Consider the following 24,884-nt stretch of genomic DNA (forward strand, 5'->3'; position numbering starts at 1 on the left):
CTCACTCTGATCCAGACTCCGGGAGATCTTAGCTCTATAAGCTTTCCTGAACCTGAGACAGCCCGGAGAGTAAAGCCACACCAGAGCTCCGAGACTGGTGCCAGTCTTGAAGCTCTGTTCGCTATACCGTCCCAGAAGTGACAATTCGAAATGTAATTGTTAATTTGGTCTCTTTCTGATCTTGGAGGTCACCGTAAACCTCTACAGTATGGCCAGAAGGGGAGCGTTGGTCTTAAGGTGGCCAACATCGATCAGTGAAATAGTGCTTATATTACCAACCAATTTCATGCGAGCATACACAGTGGAAGCTGGCCAGCGTGTTCTTGATCTGCCTAAAATCCACTTGTAATATCGCTATGAGTGGTGCCTTGCTGTCCATGCACACGGTTTCAAACTTATATTTAAATAACAGATTCTTGTTGCACAACAATGTGTTTACAGTTTGTGCACAGTTGGAAGTGGGAATGAAAGATGCATACTAGTGCAACTGCAAGTCAGAAATGTTAAAAGCTTAAAATGGTTACCTGAGGCAGGGATAGCAAACAAGCCAGCCACATTGGTTCGATGTAGTTTTCTATACATTAAGAGCTACATTACAACGGGTAGAACAAAACTAGAAATGTCTTCATTGTTTAAATGTTATCTATACGAATGGTCATAAATTCAGCCAACTCTTTGAGAAGGTTGCAGCACTACCAAAAACACTGATGAGAAAGAACCATTCACTAAGTACCTTTTCAGATAAATCCTAGCCCCTTCGCTGCATTTGTCGGCTAACGGCCGTCGCGAGCACTACCTCCGTAGTGCTGCGAACGATCGTTGGCCGACGCGGCCCCTCCCACTCCGCTTAACGACTGCACTGCGGCAGTATTGCTGCTGCGGTTAAGCAGTTATCTGTAATAATGATTAAAAGTTTATAATTAAGGCTACCTGTTTTCCGTTTTTACTGATTTTTACAGTTAAATGCAGACAGAACACATTTATTTTCTGGACCGTATTGTTTTTTCCAAATGTGGATAAAAATGGAAATTGGGTTACTTTTTGAGTAATTCTAAATACGGTCTGCCATGACTGCCAGGCCAATAGCAGTGTGGATTGATACGTAAGTGGACTAAAAAAGAAAGGAATTTTAGTGAACAAGTTACTTACCTTCGGTAACAATATATCTGTAAGAAACATTAGTTAGTGATAGATTCCTTACCTTAGAATCACCCCCAGACTTCAGACTGGATCGGAAAGTTTTCGTCAGCAGTACCCCTGAGTGTCGGAAGGTGGAGTCGTGCAGGCTCTGCGTCCATCGTTGGTGTGGTGGTCACCGAGATGACTTAGACGCCGCACTCGTGCGCAGACAGCTCTGTACATGACTTACCACTGCAGGACCGCATAACCATGCAAGATACTAACCTCGGGTGCATTGAAACTAGGGCCCTGAAAGTGATGACCTTAACCCGAGAAATCAGTTCGCAGAACGGGTAGGATGAGTGGGGCGGTAAGTAATCTATCACTACTAATGTTTCTTACAGATATATCGTTACCGAGTGTAAGTAACTTGTTCAACTGAAAGAAACACGTTAGTGATAGAATCCTTACCTTAGAATAGATACACCAGCAATACCAACCCCGGTGGTGGGTCTGCGAACCAAGATCACACCAGGAAGTCCCGGAGAACAGAACGGCCAAAAAAGAAGTCGCTCCGGACTTGGCTGTCCAGGCAATAGTGCTTAGTAAAAGTGAGCAGTGAAGCCCAACAGGGGCTCCTTCTTAGCAAGAGAATAACAGGCTTTCATATACAAGACGACTCATCTAGAGATAGTCCACTTGTGTACGGCCGGACCTTTCTTGGCGCCAACGTAGCCAACAAAGAGCTGGTCATCCACCCGGAACTGTTGTGTCCAGTTCAGGTGAAATGAGAGCACGTTTTGGGTCCAGACAGTGGAACATCTCCTCCTCTCTGGAAGGATGCGGTGGCGCTAAAAAGGTGCGCAAAGTAATGGCCTGCCAGATGTGAAAGGAAGTGACAACCTTTGGCAGAAAGGATGGACGTGTTCAGAGCACAACCTTGTCCGGATGGACAGACAGAAAAGGAGGTTTACAAGAAAGAGCCTGGAGCTCACTCACTCTCCTAGCTGAGGTGATGGCAACCAGGAAAGCAGTCTTTAAAGTCAATAGACGTAGAAGACAGTTGTGACGAGGCTCAAAGGGAGCGCACATTAAGTATGTGAGAACCAGGTTCAAGTCCCGCTGTGGCATAAAAAAAGGAATAGGAGGGAAAAGGCGAGTAATTCCTTTGAGGAATCTATTTACAACAGGGGACTTGAAAAGAGGGCTGATCAGGGAGACTGAGAAAGGCTGAAATAGCAGAGAGGTAGCCCTTGATAGTGCCCAGAGCAGAGCCCTGCTGGGCCAAAGAAAGAAGAAACAAAAGTACTTCCGAAAGAGGGGCAGAAAGGGGGATCCACAGCCTTTGCTGTGCGTGCACCATGCCACAAATTTGTTCCACCTGAAGGCGTAATCAACTTAGTGGAGGGACGCGTGGCTGCCAGAATGACATCACAAACTTCAGGAGGCAAGTCGAAAGGAATCAACTGCCGCCGCTCAATCTCCACACAAGGAGGTGGAGACTAGACTGCTGCGACAGAAGATCCTCCTGAAGAGGCAGTCGGATCAGGGGATCAATGGTTATACTGAGTAGCTCGGGATACCAAAAACTTCGAGCCCAGTCCGGAGCTACAGGAATGACTTGGGCCCGGTCGTGCCAGATCTTCAGCACTCTGGGCAGAAGTGGTAAAGGTGGAAAAGCGTACAACAGACCGCAACTCGGGGGGCGTGGCCGAAGAGCCACGATGGCGGACGGCTCTCACTAGAGCTCCGAGCCCGGCCGGCATTTATCTGGAGAAAACGGAGCTGTGGGCGTCACTCATGACACGGCGCTGGGTGGATCGGAGGAGGAGACCGGTCTGGAGAGCTGAGGCCCGGCTGAAAGCGAGGAGGGGCGGCGAGACGGCCAGATATAAGGGTTGCCAAGAGTTGCGGAGCGGGCCCCGGAAGCCGGGAGGTAGAGTGCGGCAGTGATCCGGCAACGGAACTGGGACCCCGGGACCCACTCGGCGGCTGACACCAGCACTGCGGGGGGCGGAGCCTACGCCCTGCGGATGGTTACGGGTGCTGCCTGGGCCCTCCCGGACGCCGCCGAATACAAAGGGAGCTGGAGCAGTACTGTGGGGACGGCGCGGAGCGGTGTGCTGTGATCCGCGATCCGGCCTGCGAGACTCTGGTGAAGACCGGCAACGCCATTTTGGGGCTGCAGGCCCCCCGGGACTGCGGCGAGGCTTTCGTGATACAGAGGATCTCCTCGGTTTCCCCCTCCTTCCCTCCCCCCCCCTCCCCCCCTCCTTACTTGCTGACCGGTCCCGTTGAGGGACAGAGGGGTACACGAGGGGAGGGGATGCACGACAGGACCAGGTGGGGTCCCGGGGAGCCTCCGACATAAGCCCTGTACATCGGCCATAGTGGGGAGCCGCAATCATTGGCCCTTCCACACCTGACTTGGCCTGGAGACCGAGGAGGGCCCGCACTGCTGTAGCGTGGGATCCTGCCTGGTGCGGCCCCGGCGAGGGCGAGAGACTGCTGGGGGGACGGCTCGAACCCCCAAGGAGATGACCCTGATCTGAGCCGGAAACACCTGCCTCTTGGCTCCTTGTCCTCCCATACCCCTTGCACGACATCGACTGGGTGAACATTGTGAGAGGACGACGACCTGCTGTCTGGACTGCGGCGCCCTTACGGCCGGAGTGCCCACACTGGGGGTGAGTGCTCCGGGTCTTGAACAACATGGTGCGGAAGGGTCCGAAGCTTGCGGAGGGCCAGGGAGAGCAGACGGGTCCCTGCCCGCAGGTGGGGAATGGTGCGGGGAGCAGCGCAACGGGACCGGCCGATCTGACGACACCGGGAAATCCTCAACCAGATAAGCTGGACCTTATACTCCAGGAGATCCGGGACTCTCAGCACGCAATGAAGCAACAATTGGGGGCCCTAACGACTAACTTATCTTTCCTGAAAGCTGACCACGGCAAGTTAGCAGACAAAGTTAAAGACCAAGGACTAGTGCTCGCGGACCTTGCGCCCACTGTGGAGGACCACAGTACGTCTATCCGGGACATGCAGAGCCAGGTCACCGCCCTGATGGAAAGGGTCGAGGAAGGGCGTAATCGACGTAATATGTGAGGGATCGCAGGCTGCAGAGTTCATGGAGCAGTGGTTCCGAGACCACGTTGCGACGGACGGACTCTCCCCATACTTCTGCGTGGGGAGGGCACACAGGATCCCGACGGGAATACCCAAGCCGGGCCGCCCCCCGCGACCCCTCATAGTCCGCATCCTTAATTACCGTGACAGGGATGTACTTTTGAGGAAAGCCCGTGAGAAATCAATCATCCACTTTGAGAACCAGAGGGTGTCGCTATATCTGGATTATACGAACACTGTTCAAAAACAGCGGGCCTCTTATCTGGAAGTGAAAAAGAGACTGAGGGGCGCACAGCTGAAATACGCATTACTCTTTCCGGCCCCTCTGAAAGTTATCCACGAAAGGAAATCTCACTTCTTCGAGAGTCCTGCTGACGCTGAAGAGTGGCTGGAGGTGATGCGTCTAGATGGTAGTCAAGAGGCGTCCCAGCTGATGCGGGGACGTCCAAGGGGGGCTCGGGGGGTAGCCGCCACTCATCTGCTGGATTTGGAAAGGGGAGTACTAGGCGAGGACCGTCGCGGGAACGTCAGAAGAAGGACCAACTGGTGGCCCTCTCGATCGCTGGAACCTTCAGGGAGGATTCGGCGAAAATAACCACAGACTCTGAAGACAACACGATACACTCAGACTCGGAGAACAGTGTGCTGCTCTTCCCGACAATCACACCTAGAGCTGCGGACGATCTAATAAACAGTTGACCCGGCAAATGGTGACCAGTGCCAGTATCTCCGCTGCAACCACTGTACGGTATCCTTTATTGCTGCAATTTGTACACTCGGTACCTGTCTCTTTTTGAAAAGTTATGTATGGGGGTGGTAGAATGTAACTGTGGTGTATGTCAACGACCCTTCTCCAGTATATACCCCGCCACTAGAACTGCAGTGGGTACCTCTAGGCAGTGTCCAAGGAGGTTTACTGACACTCCCACAGATACCGTTTAAACACTACATTGCACTTCTCTTATGTGCATCATGAACCCCGGCCGGGCCACTGTTGAGCCGGTGGAGCCCGGAGTTGGTAATGAGATGAATAAATGTGTGATAGGCCACCCTCCCAATGGCAAACGCACAAGACTTTGGACTTCTATGTTTCAATTGTTAATGTTGGGCTCAGCTATGTTCTATTGCTGCGCCGAGTTAGTTTTGCTCAAGTTAGATGTATTCAAGGGTGTACTCTCCTGGGTTCTGCTCTCCAGTGCTCCTAATTCACGACCACTGACAGAATTAGTTCCACCACCAAACGATTATGGCTGAACAGTCTGAAGAATACAAAGTTCTTACCTGGAATGTGCGAGGGCTAGGGGCAGTGCAGAAAAGACACAGAGTCCACTCCTACCTCCTTAGACAACAGACACAAATTGCCTTTCTGCAGGAATCACACCTCACGGCAACTGAGGCGCAGAAGTTGAGGAAGAAGTGGAGAGGGGCTATATACTCCACGTCATATTCTGCATTTTCCAGGGGGGCCACTATCTGGGTGAAACATGGGACGCCGTTCGTAGAAATGGAACGGAAAGTGGATGTCCAGGGTAGGTACATTCTAATTAAGGGTACCCTAGATGGCAAACTGATTGTCCTGGGCAGCATATACGCCCCGAATTACGACCAAGAACTGTTCCTACAGAGGGTTGGGCGGGCACTATCCTCATGGGCGGATATACCCTGGGTACTCGGAGGGGACTGGAACGCTGTGCTGGACCTGGACATGGATAGGTCACACCCGCCCCTACAGGCCGCTAGCGCTGCAAAACTAGCTGACATTTCTAAAACATGGGCGGAGGGCTGGGGACTGAGCGATGTTTGGCGAACATTACATCCCACGCACAAAGAACATTCCTTCTACTCCCCAGTACACAACCTACACACACGCATTGACCGACTCCTATGCTCCCACACACTGGTTACAATGATAGGTGCTCCGGAATATCTAGCAAAGACTTTCTCGGACCATAGGCCCCTAAAGTGCACTATTTCCTGGGTCAGAGTCCCGACTCCAGTCCCTACATGGAGACTCAACTCACAGCTCTTAGAAGACGGGCCGTTTAGAGCGACCCTTTTAGACGCCCTGACACACTACTGGGATGCTAACTGGGGATCTGCGATGTGATGAAGGTGGTAATACGTGGGGCTGCGATAGGGAAGTTGGTTGGCGCCAGGCAGGAGGTACACCGGATATTATGTGAGGTGGAGGCCCGATTAACGGTGCTTGAACGGGAGGCAGTTGAGGACCCCAAAAAGAAACAGGCCCTACAAGAGCAACACATCTTGCATGCAGAGACGCTAGAAACACTGCGTATCCTTGATTACAAAGCTTATTTGCAGAGGCAACACACTGAGGCGGATCGCTCTGGCGTGCTGCTAGCCCGCTTGGTGCGAGATAGGCCCGAAACCCCGATCATTACCCAGGTCCATAACCAGGCGGGCGCCCTAGTGAGTAATCAATCTGACATTAACCTGGCATTTCACGATCACCTAAAGGCACTGTATGAGCGGACTGGGACGGAAGACCTCACACAAATAACTGACTTCATGCGGGACCTCCCCTTCCCCCTATTAACAGCAGACGTGCATAAGTCGATTGAGGGGCCTATAACTCAACACGAGATACGTGCAGCGATTAAGAACTTAAACAGAAACAAGACACCGGGCATGGACGGGCTCCCGGTGGAGTTCTATTCGACTTATGCCGATACATTAGTACCGATCCTGGAAAAGTTATATAAGATAGCGCTCGAAGAGGGCCATCTGCCACAATCAACAATGCAGGCATTAGTGACCTCCATACCTAAACCGGGTAGGGATGTTTTGGAGCTGGCAAATTATAGGCCCTTATCCCTGCTGTCCACGGAATATAAAATATTGAGCAAAGCTATTGCCCTGCGTATCCAACCTCACCTGACTGCGCTCATACATCGAAACCAGTGTAGATTTCTTCCTGGGCGCAGTACCTCCCTAAACATGAGACGCCTGCACGCACTAATGGCAGCATCACCGACAGAATTAAAACAGACAGGATGCATTGCGTTAGATCTCAAACAAGCGTTTGATTCACTTTCTTGGCCCTTTATGTTTGAGGCCCTGCGACGCTTTGGCTTCCCGGTCCCTCTATTAAGATGGATCAGGCTGTTATATATTGATCCCACAGCTCGGGCGCGAACGGGGCGCTATGTATCGGCCGAATACCCGATTTACCGAGGCACCAGACAGGGGTGCCCTCTGTCCCCAATGCTGTTTGTTCTAGCGCTCGAACCACTGGCCATTGCTCTTCGCAAGTACGCAACTGCACTAGGCATTCCAATGGCGGGTTCAACCCATATACTCTCCATATATGCGGATGATATGTTATTATATCCCCGGGACCTGGAGGCTGATCATACGCTGTTATACAATACCTTCCGTCAGTTTGAAGTGATATCAGGTTTGGCTATAAACCCAGAAGAGTCTGTGGGATTCTACTTCTGGGACGCACCCCAACCGCCCTCTATATCATTTGGCACTGACATGATTCCAGTAGCTCAGTCCAGCTTTAAATACCTGGGGATCCGCAGATACAGGAAAACGGAGGACCAGTTGGATGGCAATATCTCCAGGGCCATCGCTGGCCTCCGTGGCAGTATCAGCTTTTGGACCTCGCTGCCTTTGTCAGTCATGGGCCGCATTGCAATAGCAAAGAGGGTAATGCTACCTCGCTTACTGTATCACTTCGTAAATCTACCCCTATAGCTCCCACACCGCATTTTCACGACAATAAATTACTTACTGACCACTCTTGTATGGGGGTCGGGCAGACGATGGATTAGTCTGCGTAAATAACAACTTGGTACCTCTTCGGGGGGCCTAGCTGCCCCTGATTTTCAAGGGTATTATTACGTCAGTCAACTCCAATGGTTGTCTTACTGGCTGGTTGGAAGGAACCTCCATGAGATCGGATGGACAACGGAACAGTTAGATCGGGGCGACTTACATACTCTATTGCTACCCAAAAGTAAGATACAGAGATTGTGCCACCCATTGCTACGCACTGCCCTTCTCTGTTGGAAGAAGGCGCTGGCTTACACGTCGTCTGCGTTGCCATATGCAGATAATATCCCTCTATTGGGCATCCCAACACCACAGGGAAAACTCACCAAAACTACTTTACGACACTGGACGGAGAGCGGAGTTGAGGGGGTGGGTAGTTTCTTCGGAGACGATTTACTGCTTGACCATCGCACTTTTGTACAGGTGACCGGGACTTCGGACAGACATTACCTATTGCACGCTACTGAATCTCACTTTATTAGGACGACTTGGGCGCCACAAAGCATTCAACCACAGCAGCATGAGCTAGTACATCTGATGCACTACATGGGGGCAGGGAGTCACTTAGTACGCTGGCTATATACAGGGATTAGAACTCATGCAGCACTGTCCCTTACCACATTACGAGAGATCTGGTCACAGGATACGGGGGAGGAAATTACAGACGCAATATGGCGGGTGGTCCTGGAACACCCAAAAAGGGTCTCCCGGAATGTGAAATTTAAATTCATCCAAGCCATGATACTCCATAGGGCATATCTCACCCCAGAGAGAATTCACCGGATGTTTCCCGGATGTTTCCCGACGCCCCCCATCGTTGCCCGCAGTTGCATGGCGGATGAGGCGGGCCTCCTACATATGCTTTGGACATGCCCACAGCTGGGCAGCTACTGGAGGGAGGTGTGCCAGACAATAAGGGAGGTTTCACAGATACAGGTGAAGGAGAGCGCCTTATATTGTTTAGTGGGAGCTCGTCCACGTCCCAAGCCGTTAAAAACCAAGCTAAGATTTGTAGATCTTGCCCTTCTCTTGGCGATTAGGACGATTACGATGAGGTGGAAATCCCCAAGAGCGCCCAGGGTAGAGACATGGCAGGCGGAGGTAGTGAGGTGGGGCCGAGCAGAATGTGTTGCCCTTAGAAAAGAGGAAGAGGGCAGGAGGCGGAACACTCCCATGGCACAGGATTGGGAAGTTAGGATAATGGAGTTAGACAGATTAGACCAGCCACTGTCCCAAAGCGAATGACAGCACATTATACCCTGAGGGAGGCAGGCCGAGTATACTGAACACTGAGATGGAACGGACGTGTTTAGGTAGGTTTATATTGATTATTCTGGAAGGAGAGTGGTCACCACCGTGGAGCGTAGACTGAACAGTTGAGAGATTATGGACACCCGGGTCTGGGGGGTGGGGGAGGGAAAGTTGGGGAGGGAAGGGGTGGGTGTGGGATATGTCCTGTCAATAACAGAGGACCCCGATACTGTGCATGTATCTGTAAGGGGACGACCTAGTTAAAGCGATTTAGCCCGTTTTTTACAGACTGGGAGTAAATTGGAAAATCATGATGTATTAAATGCTCGATACTTGATAATGTATGCTTATGCCATGAATATACAATCACGAATAAAGTTTAAAAAAAAAAAAAAAAGACTCCACTCGCGACAAAAAGCGTCACCTAGCGAGGGCCGCCTTGGAAATTAAAATGCGCAGAACTGCTGACATTGCACATTCTCCATTCGTGATCCATCATGCACCTGCGGGTGAGTTTGTCCGCCCTGGCGTTCAGTGCACCTGCCACGTGTTGAACTGCCAGGGAAATGCACTGATGTTCCAGCGATGTCCAGAGGCGCAGAGCCTCCTGACACTGGGTCCACCACCCCACCCGCCCTGTTTCTTGCAGTACCACGTGGTGGTGGTGTGGTCTGAACACCTGCACTACTCTCCCCTTGACAGAAGGAAGGAATGCCTTCAGTGCAAGTCAGATCGCCCAGAGCTCCAGAAGGTTGATATGGACCCAGGACTCCGCCGGAGACCAGAGGCCTCTGGATCTCTGCCTCTCCCATGTGGCCGCCCCATCCCAGGAGGGACGCATCCGTCACCACTGTGTGCTCCGGTTGGGGAAGGAAGAGGGATCTGCTATTGACCCAATGTCAGTTTGTGAGCCACCACTGCAATTGGTGTGCAGTGCCCTCCGAGATCTGGACAGACTTGGACATGTTCCCGTGATGATGCGCCCACTGGAACTTCAGGTCACACTGCAGAACCTGCATATTCCATCTGGCATGATCGACCAGCAGGATGCAGGAGGCCATGAGGCCCAGCAGCCTCAGGGTCATCCTGACCGAAACTCAGGATAGAGGACGAAAGATCAGAATCAGAGCCTGAATATCCCGGCCTCTCCGTTCGGGAGGATAGACCCGAAAGTGCATAGTATCCAGAACTGCTCCGATGAAGAGGGGCTTCTGAGAGGGAATCCGGTGCGACTTCAGCACTGATGGAGAACCCCAGCAAATGCAGGAGGTCGGTCGTAGCCTGGAGGTGGGAAACGACTGTCCGGGGCGAGTCCGCCTTCAACAGCCAGTTGTCGAGATAGGGGAAGACAAACTCCTGATCTGCGCAGATGAGCTGCAACCACCGCCATCACTTTCGTGAACACCCGACAGGCACTGGTAAGGCGGAAGGGGAGCATGGTAAACTGAAAGTGCCCGTGGTCTACCAAAAACCGAAGGTAACACCGGTGGGCCGGCAGGACAGGAATATGAAAATATGCTGCCTGCAGATCCAACGCTACCATCAGTCTCCAAGGTCGAGGGCAGACAAGACCTGAGCCAGAGTTAACATCTTGAACTTCTCCTTCCGGAGGAAGCGATTGACGTTCGGAAGGTCCAAGGTAGGAAGCAGGCCCTTGTCCTTCTTGAGCACCAGAAAGTAATGGGAGTAGCAACCACGTCCTACTTCTGGTGCAGGAACGCGCTCGATAGCCCCCTTGGCCAAGAGGGTCACGACTTCCTGTTGATGAAGTGCCAAGTGATCCCCGGACATGCGGTGGTACTGGGGCGGCATCGCTGGAGGGGTAGTCTCGAAGGGGAGGGTGAAGCCTTTTCGGACTATTTGTAAAACCCTGCCGCCTACTGGCATTTGATGGGGCTGAAAAACCAGACTAGGAAGGTTTGGAGGCAGTGGTGGCCGGGGTGGAGGTGGACTGACCCGCCCACTGGCCGCCTGACCCATCTCGGCTGGTCCCACGTCCGCGCTGGGACTGTTGCTGCTCAGGCCTGTGGCTCTGAAGCGAACGTGTCTGGGCACACCCTTCCGTAGCCAAGAAGGGAGCGAAAAGCAGAAGGTGGAGGAGGGCGAGTGGCTGAAAGGCGTAAGAACTTGGCCGTAGCCCGCGAGTCCTTAAAACGCTCCGCACTGTCTGCCTTGTTGCCAAAAAGGCGAATGCCATCAAAGGCCATGCCCATGAGTGTGTTCTGGACATCCCCAGAGAAACCAGTTGTCCTCAGCCAGGCGTGGCAGCGGAGCGCCACTGTCGTGGAAATCGCCCTGCCCAGCGAGTCAGCAGTGTAAAGGCCACAACCGATAGTGTACTTGGCTGCATCCCTCCCTTCAGCAAAAGCTTGAGAGCACTGTCCCAGCCTCCTCCAGACACTGAGGCAGCACCTGTGCCACCATCTCCCACACAGAGTGGGAATAGCAGCCCAAGAGGCATGCTGTGTTCCCAGACCACAGCCCTGAACTGGCAGAAGAAAGAAATCTTCTTCCCAAACTGCTCCAGTCTCTTGGATTCCCTGTCGGGGGGTGCGGAGGGGAATGTGCTCTGGGAAGTGGAGGCTTGGACAACCAAGCTCTCAGTGGTGGGGTGTTGGGAAAGGAAAAGAGGGACGCCCGGGGCTGGGGATGGTGCCGGGCCACATTCCTATCCACAGGAGACCCTGTGTTGGGCCTAGACCAGGTGCCAAAAAGAACGTCTGAAAGTACATCATTAAAAGGCAGCAGTGGCTCCGCACAGGTAGCCGCCGGCTGAAGGACTTGTCAGGAGGGTAGTCATGATGGCCACTGTAGGGAGTTAAAGGTGGAGGGCCTCCCCTGCCCTGCGCAACACCACTGCGTAACTTGCACCCTGCTCCATAGCCACGGTAGGAGAGTTAGCATGCCAAGGTCAGGAGAGGCATCAAGCACACTGGCATCCCCCAGCTCCTCTGCCTAGTCCGGTCATACACTGAGCTGTGAGAAGGTCCTCAGACCCCTCCCAGTCCTCCCCTTCCTCAGAAGGCTGATGTAGAGGCCGAAAATAAGGAGGCTGGATATAGGAGCAGAAAGGCCACATCGGCGTCGGAATCTGCGTCGAGCGAAGCTTTTCAGGCAGTTCCACATCGGGGCTGAAACCGGGGACAACGTCGTCCGGTGGCATGGGCGATGTCGGAGGTGGTGCCGGTAGGGTCGACGTCGGAGGTGTCACAAGGTCAACCGGCGTCGAACGAGATCCAGGCCTGGATCCTTGGGGGCCAGGGCCGGAGCAGACAGTGATGCCAGACCCGCCGACAGTAAAGGGCGCGGGGCCCCGACGGCCCAAAGAGGCGAGCCATGCCTGACAGAAATTCCTGCAGCTGGGCCAGAGTTGCCTACGAACCCAGGAAGGGCGGGTAGGCTCCGCCGGAGCTGCAGGGGAAGCACCACCCTCAGCCGCGACGAGCGCTGGGAAGCCGGAGAGCAATGGTGCTTCTTCGACTTCTTGTGACGCTTCGTTACCTAACCCCGAGTGCAAAGACTCCGATCCCGACGAACGATGGTGGGGGCTCCGCGACCAGTACCTCGGCCTCCCACGGGACTGGGACCTTGAACAGCGTGGGGCTGACTGCCGGACTTCAAGCAACTATCGGACCGCTCCAGAAAAGTATTCGGCGCCATGGCCTGGCAGTCGGGTCACGACTTGGGGTCGTGGTCGCGCCCCAGGCTGTAGAAACACATGCGATGACATGCCCTGCAAGACTTAAAGCCGGGCATCCCTACGGCACCAGGAGGCAATCAACTCGAAAAATAGACAAAAAGCCTAAAAAAGACTCAGTCAAAAAGTGAATGGGGGGTACCGCTCTCTCCGAATCTGCACTTGCTGGCGCGAAAAAAGAAAGACTAGACATCAGTGCACGAGAGTGGCGTCTAAGTAGCTGCCGCGACGTCATCTCAGCGACCACAACGCCAACGACGGCCGGGGAGCCGCACAACACCACCTTCCAACGCGCAGGGGTACTGCTGACGAAAACTCAGTCTGACGCCTGGGGGTAATTCTAAGGTAAGGAATCTATCACTAACTTGTTTCTTTCAAATAAAAAGGCTTTAACAGCAGTAGATATGTACAAGGTTTATACTGAAATTTGCATATTTTCTTAAAAGTTAATTCATTTATTTTCTGCAGGTGTTTACAGCATTGAAACCTAGTAGGCATTCAAGCATGAGTGAATATTTACTGGTTAAATAAATGTGGAAATCACTAATTTCAGCTTCATTTTTCCACAAAACCCTAAATAAATACGGATAAAATAAGCAAAAAATAAATATGGATAAATAGCGATGGAAATGTCAAAAAAAGAATACCATAAAACCAGGGGGCCTATTTATAATTGACAGAGAAAATCCTGTAAATACATTTGCTACAAAACTGCCTAGTGGTTTAACTATATGAATATTGCGCAACTCATGGAAACGTACCTGATGGGAACCACTTGGCGGTTCAGGAAGTTCCTGACCTTCAATTTCTTCTCTATACATTCCTGGTGGCACCAGCCTCTCAAAATAATTTTCTAGGTGGTTATCATACAACTCATCATCTTCCACATCATCATCTATGGAAAAAGAGTATATCCAATAAAAGAAAACTCCAGTGGGAAGAGTAACGTTTAGACCTAGCACTATCAAAAGAGCTGCCTTTTTATTTTAACAAATATATATCTTTCACACACAAAGCAGTTCAACTAAATGTTTACTCCCACTTTCACATAACAGTACCCAAAACACCTTGTCTTAAAAAAATATATATAAATATATATATATATTTATATACATTACTTATTCTGACGTTCTGATGGGGACAGGCTCCTCCTGGGAAATCCGCCCGTTGTCTGTTGGTGCGTTAAAACCGGTAGAGCCACAGCCGGCAGTAGGTAACGTCGTAGATTCCAGAATCGCAGCGCGCTCTCAGTTGCAGTTTAAACAGCAGAATGTTATTTCCATTGGAAATACAATTCTGCTGATTAAACTGCAACTGAGAGTGCGCTGTGATTTTGAAATCTACGACAATACATATTTATATTACATACCCACAATAAATCAGTTTCTTCTAGGTCGTCATCTCATACATTAACTTCTCTTGCCTCCCTGCAATAATGATATGCTAAGTTATACTTGCCTCTATGTGAAGTTTTCTTCCGCTGTTTGTCACTGTACATTGCATATTCTTAAAATACTAACCTTCTTGCTATGTTGCTCATATGAATCCCTTTATTTATGTCTGAGCAATGTCACATCTGTGCATCTCCTACTCTCCACTCTAGCACTAGTGTGCTGGACTCTCTTACTTACATTAACTCTGTTAGATATAATCCTAGTGAATGACCATGTTTTCAATATTCAGAACCCATCTGTCTGCTGTTATCCTCTCACACTTTCGCAATGTGTAATACCCCCACCTTTACCCCTCCACACTGGAGAGGCAGTTGGGGGGTGCCCAAGTTGTCACTGACTATTGAAAAAGGTGCTGTGATTACCCTTTTCAATGTAGCATTTGCTGCGCCACACATAGTTCTTCCCATGGTATCTATTTGTTGCGTTCTCATTTTAGGGATGTAGCAGTTGTTTCAGGGAATAGGCATCTCATTGACTGACTGGAGTCACTATCACAGTCTGGCTTTTGCTCAGGCTTCAAGAAATCTGGATTCTGCGGAGAGGATTTGTTTGTCTTCAGCAGGTATTGAGGCAGCTTTCATAGTGGCAGGAATTAAAAATCGTTCCTCTGCTACTTATAGAAGCCAAGGGAATACCCTTTCAGGTCAGCCTCTGCTGTGTAGTTACAGAAACACTGTAACAAGAGGCAGGAGAGGTTGGGTTATTGTCAACTGAGGATGGACATTGTAGCTTCTAATGTGGCTATAGTTTTGAAGCAGCTATGCAAAGTATGCTGTTGAAGGTGAAGTCATCTGCCAGAGAGATGGAGGGAAAACCTTCAGATGATGTGGGAGTATAAGGACTTATTTTGGTCACCATCAGAATGAGACTAGGAGGGACACAAAGGATGAGACCTATATTGTATGCACGTTTAAGGAGTGCACAGAGTATTTTTCTCTCTGAGGAGAGGGCAGAGCGTGGGGTGGAGAGCCTGTGACTCCTGGTTCTCTCAGGGTCAGGCATTCTCCTGATGAGCAATAGAGGCTGGATATTAGATTTCTTCGAGGTGACAACAGGTTTAATAACCTTAATAGAACCTGCAACAAGCCCTCTGCAGGGATGCTAATGCACAGAAGGCCCAATGGTAGTCCAGGTTCTTAAGGAGATATTTCCAATCAATTTACAGGTGTTTGCAACTTGGACAATGTGGAGAATTTTGAGGTCGAATTCTGCAATGTTGGGTAGTGGTGCAATGGCGATTCCAGCGTTGGTGACTGTTGGGCAAAGTCGAATGAACAGTTTGTATCGACGCAAAGATGCTGACATTTGTACTATAGCTGCTGCAATGAAGTTGTGAGAGAATTTTGTTGGAGTTTAAATTGTGGAAAAATCTCGTCTTTGTTAGGCTTCTGAAGAGTGCTATACTTCATATGGACCTATTGGAATTTGAACCCTATCAGTGAAATATGGACAAATATATATATATATTAGTATCAAGTTTTCATGGGTCTATACATGAAGCTGGCAATTCTGACATTTATGCTTATTAAAGAAGGTAGTATGATACAGACCAATTCTTGCTAAAATAATAGCAAAACTGCAGATTCACTTCAAGGAATCCAATGTCAAATGTGACTTGAATAATGCTTAAGAGCGTGCTTTGCTTTGTTATATTTCGTATTAAGGTCACCACTCGCCTTACACTTACTAATATGTCTGAATTCTGTGCCCACTGAGTTCAAAGACTCCTCCAAGTCTTAGTACCCAGTGTCCAGTGCATTTTGAGTCCGTCTGGTACTCACTTTGTTCTGGTGGCCCCTGTCTTCTGCCTGCCAAGTCTCAATATCTTGGGAAACTGCCTGAACTCCTGTTGCCTCAGGTTTGCAATGAGTATGGCTAACAAGTCAAGCGGCATACGCCTGGACCGAATGTCCAGTTTCTGACTACATTCAGGCTTTGACTACTTTCCACGTAACCCTCAAACATCTTGCTTTCAATTACCCAACATGGGGCCATAGCAGTTCCAAACTATTCCATTTCACACAATCCAGTTTCCCAATTATTCCCAAATCAACAAGTCTGTCCGTGGTAACAATTGTAACCAGAGCAGTGAAGTTATTAAACAGGACACCATCAAGGATACCAAGCCCAATCTGAAACATGCTGAACCATCAAGTGTTTTCCGTTTTTTACCAAAACATTTTATTGGTTTTTAGAGCATGTACAACAAGCTGATTGTGTACATAGAAATATGGCATGAAAGAAAACATTTGACACTCCCTATTGCACTCCACCGAGTGTCCCAAGCCACCCTCTGGCCTTATCAGCCCAAACAATACTAGACTCCCACTTTCCCCATATCTGGAGTACTTCCGGGGCAAACCACTTGCAGTGTAAATGTGCTCCTCTTTTTTGGCAACACCATTCCATTCCCACCCTCCAATTCCGCAACGGGGGCCTAGGTAAATTCTAGTGCTTGGCGATGTCCCTTTTGGCAAGCAATGTCCCCAGCACCCCTAGTGTTCAGTCTCCTCTAGGGCCTCCCACATCATCTAGGATACCAAACAAATCTATTTCGGGCGAGGCTACAATTGGGTTTCCCAATACTCTCATGAGCAAGGCAAATTCTTGTATCTAATATCGTACTATTACTGGGCATCCCCACGCCATGTGGTAAAAGTCCCCTTCCTGTTCAGGTTATCTAAAACAGGTGGGTGTAGGCAACTTGTGGACTTTCCACAAGCACCGGGGCGTGAGATAGGTGTAACGGAGATAGTGAAGTCTGATGAGGCGGGAGCGTGCAGAGATTGCCAGGGAGAAAGACGCATATATGCCTCCTTCCAATCTGTCCCCTTCAATGGAGCCAGCCATCCCGCTCATCATATGTTCTGCGGGTCACCACCATATGGTCTGGGGAATGATTCATCAGTGCTTTATACATTTGGGAACCCTCCCCCTTCCACAGGTGACCAATCATTAGATGTCCCCTACTGTGGGTAATGATCAGGGGCCACAGCAAGTACCTCTCAATGGTTTGACAGGGCATGCCATAATTTCATATATTAGCCAAATTGAGACTTGTGCAAGCTGAATTCGGTCTGAATGTCCTTAAAGGACATTATGTGGGTTCCTTTTCATACGTCCTCTACATTTGATAAACCTTTGCAGCTTTCCAAACCAGTCACCTGGTCCAACCATCGGCCCACCCAACGTCACTGGTCAGTCACATCCAGTCCACCACAGTGCCAGCCCCCACGTCTAGAAGAACACCTTGGTCATCTCAGAGACAGGAGTGGTGTATAGAAGGTTTGTTCTATTGTCTAGGCTGACCAGTGTTATTTACACCTTGAAGGTGGGGTTCTCCCATTCCCTTGCAGACAGTCGTTCGCCACCAAAGTAGGTGTCGCCTAGTAGTAGAGGCGGACATCTGTGATGGGGAGCCCACCATCAAATGTGGAACATACACATTTACTAAAGGCTATTCTGGGGCCTTGTCACCATGTGCTTTTTTTATAACGGTACACCTTTAAACAGCTACTCACACTATTATCAATGTGGGAAGAACAAAGGAAGGACGGCAGGCATAACAGAGGAAGAGATCAGTAAAGAAGATTTCTTTCAAAAGAGTATGAATATCTGCTTACAACTTTCCTGCACTTTCACGCAGCAGAGGGACACAGATCAGAGAGTACCTAAGCGCAAATTTACTACTGAGACACAGAGGGCAAGTAGAGGCTAATTATAGAGACGTGAATTTGGAAATGATTTGCCATTTTTATGTTTGAGTGATGAATTAAAGAAGTTAAATCTGCCACAAGGTGAAATGGGACTAACTTTACTTTTGTTAATACAATATTCTGCTATTAGGCAGGTAAAAAAGGAAGTAACCAGACTTTGCGAGAACAAACTTGTGGCGCCGTACAAATCTTTAACTGGAAAAATGAAAAAAAATATTTAAACTATACAACAACCAACACTCAAGGGCACTTCACGCATGTTGGGGTAGATGTGGCAATGAATATAGCACTAGTATTCATTTATACTGGAAAGAATGGTGTTTAAGAATGAACAGCCATTTTGCTTCTTTACAGATAAAGTAGAGCAAATTGGAACATCTGGAGACAAACCGGCAAATTCAACAATATACAGCTAAGATGACAAAGATTTCCTTGTAGCTAGAACAATTATCAGGTGAGAACAGCAACCTCTGAAATGATAACGGACTATAGTAGGAGGAAAGCTCCACTAGAACAGTCTCTTGATGGCTCTTCTATTAGTCTCATATGCTGGAAGACCAGTGTTTCTGAATCACTGGTTAACACCAAAACATCTTGAAAGGGGCAGAGGATAAATTCTAAAAACAGGGCATCAGTTCGAGTCAAGGAAACCTTGATGCAAATGTTAGGTCTTCAGCATTTCCAGAAATGGCAAAATATCTAATACCAGAAGCAACCATTCTCTAAAGATGCTATATATCCGAAATTATCACTTACTGATGTTCTAGTAGTAGAACTCAATTAAAAAGGTTCCCCTTAACAAGGCTAGTTGCGTTTTAGGAATAATATATCCAGGGTTGGGCTACTTTTCCTAGAGCTCTGTAGTACACAACTGTTGTGTTGTGTTAATGAGAAGATGCATTGCAGATGAAAATACTTCCAGAGTGGGGAAACCACCCAAGTTCCAAAATATTTATATCATAAGCATGTTTAGCTTGAGACCATGAGTACTGTAGTTGAGCTCGCATGCCAACCTGATCATGCAAAGCTGCATTCCGTATGAAGATCACAGCTGTTTCCAACTACTGAAAAGCTACTACTTTTCATAACCTTGAACAATTAGATCACCTTTACTTGCACACCTCTTAACCTTCTCCTTTGACCTTGGAGGAATTCTTGAAGGACTCTCAAATCTGGCTTGTCGGACGAGAAACATACAGGGTTGCTCTGGTGCACAACAGTAAACACACAACAACCAAAATAAGGAAATAATCTTTGTGACAAAGCAGAAATCTCTGAACGCAAAGAAGAATCATATCAGTAGGATAACTTTCCAGCTTTGATGTTAAACACCACTCACAAAACAGTTTGTTTGCTTTTGAGAGAGTTAATTTCTTCCAGTTCACTGAAACAAAACCAGCTGAAGCTACATTTGCATGAGGGATCGTCATCACTCAAAAGCATCAGTTCATTGATGATATGGGTAGTTGAGAAGTCCAAGTTTTGTTTGATGAGCTGCCACCATTCTGACTTTTTGAGAGGACTCTTAAAACAATGGACAGATGAGCCTAACTTAGATGAGCATGAAGCTAAATCGATAAATCACAAAGGTGTCTGGGCACAGGTCTAACTGTAATGTCAAGGAAGGCATCCTGGCTGGAGGCCTTCATGTAAAGAAGGTAACTGCTCCTAGTCTTACAAATCTTTGACTTTGCTAGTAATACCTTCATTCAGGTTCCACGCATGGCCATTAACCCAATACTTTTCCAGGAGAAGCAGGCCCAAAGTAGGATCCTAGTGCTGGGTCTTTGATTTATCCCACATATCTTTGGGTGTATAACTTAGTCTTCATCTTCTGAACCTCTTCAAATATATGCACTCCAAAAAAGTAAGTGTTAAAACGGGTGATCCAAAAACTGCACCATGACTCAGGTTTGAAACTTGAGAAGCAAAGATAAAGGTTACAGCCTTTCATGTGGCATATCTGAATGGTAGGTGCCCAAATGCAGCAGACACTTCAAATGGGCTGGAAACAATTTACATTTGAAATACAGGATAAAATGATTTTCAATTAGCTTTATTTCGATACAAAGTATCATAAAAGTACATAGGCAGTACAGTAAAATACAATCATAAAAGTGTTTATAAAACCATTATATACATCAGTCCTACACTAAATACGGGTATTACATATGTCTTGATTAATCGAATTAGTCGCGATATAGAATATAAAAAATAAGTTTTGGTTAAAATTTAAAAAGTTTTAAAAAGCACTATGTAAACATTTAATATAGACATAATCGGTTCCAGCTGTGTTCAGTAAAGTTATAACAGTTCATATTTTTTCTCCCGCTTTTTTCCTTATGAAATACACTGCAAGCAGATACCTGCTAATGCCAAATACTAGAACCTGGCGCGTATCTGTTAATAGGATTCTTTCTGCTTCTCTGAACCTCCGCACTCCTAGATTTATACAAAGAGGTTTAATCCACTTTATCCTTTGAGCCTTGTAGGCAGGGCAGAAGAACAGAACATGCGTAATGTCCTCCCTCCCACCTCCACTACACACGGTATATTTATCATCGCTGTTTTTGTTCCACCTTGCAACACAACTTTTTAACAAGAGTATTCTATACCTAAATTCAAGGTATAGGGTTTTAGCTAGTGGTGGGTTCACTTCATTCAGGAAGGATTCATAGTGAGGGTCTACTTTGAACAAAAGAAATTCTCTAGTTAGGGAGCCATTTGATATATCATTAGTTCTATGTTCATTCATATAGACCCAAAAGATAGCTTTTAATGTGCTCTCGAATTAGGGGTTAAAGCATTAGGACTATTCCAAAAATGTGACAGTCCTACCCTCTCAAACCATACTCTTATGTGCGTGAACCATGTGATGCAGTTAGAGATATCCAGGTCTTTTAACTCTTCTAAAGCTGCTCTATAATGAAGGAGTGCCGGTGTGGTCCATAACCGTACCCAGAACATTAGTGGTCTGAGTATTGCATGATGATCAGTGCGCCTCATCTTAAGGTCTATCATCATCGGGATTGTAGGGGTACACACAGGTATCTTTAGGAGAGATCTGTAGAATATGTTTTCTTTCACCTCAAATGATTTTTTACATGCAGGGCCCCACAATTCGGCCCCATATAAGGCCGCTGCTTGTGCTTTAGCTCGGTACACCTCGAGTGCAGGTAGCACTGCTTTGTTCTGGCTATCCCTGTGCCTTTTTAGTATTGGGCGACTATTCTGTATTAGGAGTAGCTTGCTTTTTTGATTTGGGTTTTCGACTGCATTTTGGAATCGAGTGAGACACCCAAATAGTTAAAGTTTTGTACGTATTCCAATTTTTGGTTGCCTAGGACCAGATTTCCTCTAAAAGAGCTGTGGGGGTTTATGGCCATATATTTGGTCTTACTAGCGTTTAACTCTAATCCTTTATCACTACAATAAGAGGAAAAGGAGTTGAGAAGATGCTGTAAACCATTTGCAGTTTGAGATATTAGAATGGTGGCATCTGCAAACAATAGGGACAACACCACCTCTCCCCCTAGTTTAGGTGAATCATTTCTGCATTTACTTAAATAAATGGGAACATCATTAACAAACAAAGAAAAGAGTGTAGGTGCCAGGACGCAGCCCTGGCGCGATACTCTTTTTATGGGGATAGAACTCGTTAATTCACCCCCAGGGCCCCACCTTACCCTGGCGAAGTTATCGCGATGTAATCTTATTAACTGCTCTAAGATATTGGCGGGTAGTCCCTGTTTGTCAAGTGCTTTCCACAGCAGATGCCTGGGGATGAGGTCAAAAGCAGCTCTTAAGTCAATAAATGCCACATACAAATGGCCCTTCTTTAGACTGATGTATTTCCAGGTCAAACAGCAAAACCTGAACACTTGATCTATTGTGCTGATTTTGGTTCTGAATCCCGCTTGGAATTTGGAAAGTACATTCCCTTCTTCGATCCACAAATTAATTCTTTTTAAAAGGTGCCTGGCATACATTTTTTGCAGTATATCTATCAAGCTGATAGGGCGGTAATTAGCTGGATCTCTCCTATCCCCCTTTTTGTAGATGCAGATAATTTCTGCCCCCCTCCATGAAACAGGTATTTCAGCTCCCGCAGCTATAAAATTAAACAAGTGATTAAGGTACGGCCCCCAGATACTCGGGTCATGTTTATACAAGTCTCCTGGAATGGAGTCTAGACCGGAGGCTTTACTTTTTTTCACCATATTTATTGCTAAAATTGTTTCCTCTAGGTTAAACTCCAGGATACTCTCTTCCAGGTTAGACACTGGGTGGCAGTCCCACTCAACCTCAGATTCCGGGGCTGCATATAGGGAAGTGAAGTGGTCTCTCCACGTCTTTTCATCCAGATATACTTCTCTGGTACCCTTTTCTTTATGATTTTTGTTAGCCACTAATTTCCAAAATAAAAAAGAATCATTGTTCCTTGCCGCAATTAACATATCTGACCAAATTAAATCATCCCAGGCCGATTTAGCATTCACGAGAGCTTTCTTGTATCTTTGTCGCGCTTCCCTTACCTTTAAGCTATTGTCCTTAGTTTTGATTGAATTTATTAGTTCAGATTTAGCCCTCCGGCAAGCTTTATTATACCATGGTTTCCCCATTAGCCTCCTACTTCCTCTTGCTGAATCTGCTTTAACTGTCTTTGTTAGCATGGGTACTATTGCATGGGTACTATTGCACTAAAGAATCCCTTATGTAGTTCCAAGAACAAATCCCCATCTATTGGAGCTTCAGTGTGTATAAGGGGGGAAAAAGTGGAAGCCAATAAGTTATAAATATTTGCTAAATTAGTACCATTGTCCAATGTCTGTGCCCATTTAACTGCACGACGATTATTAGAAACAATTACATTGTCAGTACTTGCAGGGAAGGAACTAGTATTATCTGCAATACTAGGTATTATCGTACCTTTTAATAATAGTTTGATTGGCCGGTGGTCACTTTCCAATCTTGGCTCTACCTTGCATTCAATCGCATATTTCCAAAGGTCAAGGGACAATACTATATAATCTAACTTGCTATGGGAGTTATTCCTGGAAAAGGTAGGAGCCATCATTTTATCAGAAGGGAGACGGCCACTACATGATCTTAACCCATTGGTCATCATTAGGCTCATTATTTGGAGTGCAACAGATGCACATGGGACCGATTTTAAGCCGGATATTTCGGGTATCTCGTTTACCATGTCTTCCTCCTCGTAAATATGTTCCAGTCCCTTTATCGGCTCATATTCACAATTAAAATCACCTCCTAGTATTACACCTGTACCTATACTGTTCCTACTGATAACCTGTTCCAATTGGGCAAATACTAGCGATTCTTTTGATGCCGGGCATGGTCGTCTATAGACATTATATACATGCAGGGCCTTGCCATCGTTAGCCAGTATTTTAATGCCAAGAATGTCAAGAGAGTGCGTCTCTAGCTGCTGCACTGTTCCATTGATGGTCATTTTAGTCCAGATAACTAAACCTCCGGATGGCCTGCCTCTGGGTGAAGGAGTGGCTGCAATAAAAAAAACTTTTTTAGCCCACACGGTGTACGTTCTTGATAGCCCACGTCTCCTGCAATAAACATATATCAAATTTCTCAATGTATTTGTTCCACCCCGGGTCTATTGTATTCTTCCTCAAACCAGCTATATTCCATGAAATGATGTTTAAATGGGTGTCATTTGGGTCGGTAGATACTATGGGATTAATAATAATACCTGGACTCATTTCAGTTAGAACGGCTGCATCTTTGTCATAAATGTTATCCCATTCACTCCTTCCGTTGTTTACACATGTGGTAACTTTATTGCCTACATCTATTTTTAATTCCACCCTTGCCTGCTGATTTACATTTTCTCTCTGAAGGTATTTATGGAGGCTATTTATGAATGTATCGCAAACAGTTTGATGTTAGTAATTCCAACAGATATACGACACCCAAAATGAACCTAGAAGATGGATCCTTGCTTGTTTTTGTAGCAGTCTTTTTGGTTACACTTTAATGTTTAATTTCAGTTTTAGTAATCTATCAAAAATGCAGAGAGGGGGGTAGCGGGCATCCTTCCTTGCAAAAAACGAAATAGTGAGGAGTTGGATATAACTCTTGGAAATGGTTCACAGAACCATTTAATCCTCGAGTCACTATCCGAGCCCACAGACCTCTAACAAAAAAAAGCACACAAAAATGTTATATGTAAATGAAACTTTTAAAAGAGATGGAGGGTATCAAAGAAAAAGCACCCTGGTTTTGTTTCAACAAAAATAAATTCCCTCCGGTTAGAACAGAGCTTGGCACTGAAAAAAGATTCCGGCCTGGGAGATAATTTCGTTCACTGAGTTTTCCACACTCCACGGAGCACGTGGAGTTCCGAAATTACAGAGTGGAGTTCTTTCCTTCCCAAGGAAAATACAACACCACCAACCATTCGATCGCATTGAGGCAGCTGCCACTAGAGTAGAAAATCTACTCGAGCAGCAGAAAGAAGCAGTGCCCTCTTGGGCTGCGCATGGTGCAGTTCAAGTTGATTTTCCAGCACCGAGCAAACACATGGCGGTAACAAATCAAATATTTTTAGGAAGCGCCGCTCATGCTGGTCACTTCACAGATATCTATATAGCTGAACTCTGCGAACTCCACCCAGGCCTACAAAGTATTATGCAACACTTAACTGCTAGGTTTTTAGAAGTGACGGGTACGTTCAACTTC

General features: G+C 47.4%; 1 protein-coding gene across 2 annotated transcripts in view; it reads right to left on the bottom strand.

Moving 5' to 3' along the window:
- The window catches only part of CEP192 (centrosomal protein 192), a 2,224,848-nt gene that overhangs the window by 1,980,076 nt on the left and 219,888 nt on the right, over nucleotides 1-24,884 (bottom strand). For both annotated transcript variants that reach the window (XM_078687485.1, XM_078687486.1), the window contains exon 7: nucleotides 13,756-13,889. In XM_078687485.1, the coding sequence (XP_078543611.1) occupies nucleotides 13,756-13,889 (134 nt within the window). The remainder of the gene's footprint in view (nucleotides 1-13,755; nucleotides 13,890-24,884) is intronic.

The sequence above is a fragment of the Lissotriton helveticus genome, chromosome 4_1, assembly GCF_964261635.1.
Source record: "Lissotriton helveticus chromosome 4_1, aLisHel1.1, whole genome shotgun sequence".
Classification (NCBI taxonomy): domain Eukaryota; kingdom Metazoa; phylum Chordata; class Amphibia; order Caudata; family Salamandridae; genus Lissotriton; species Lissotriton helveticus.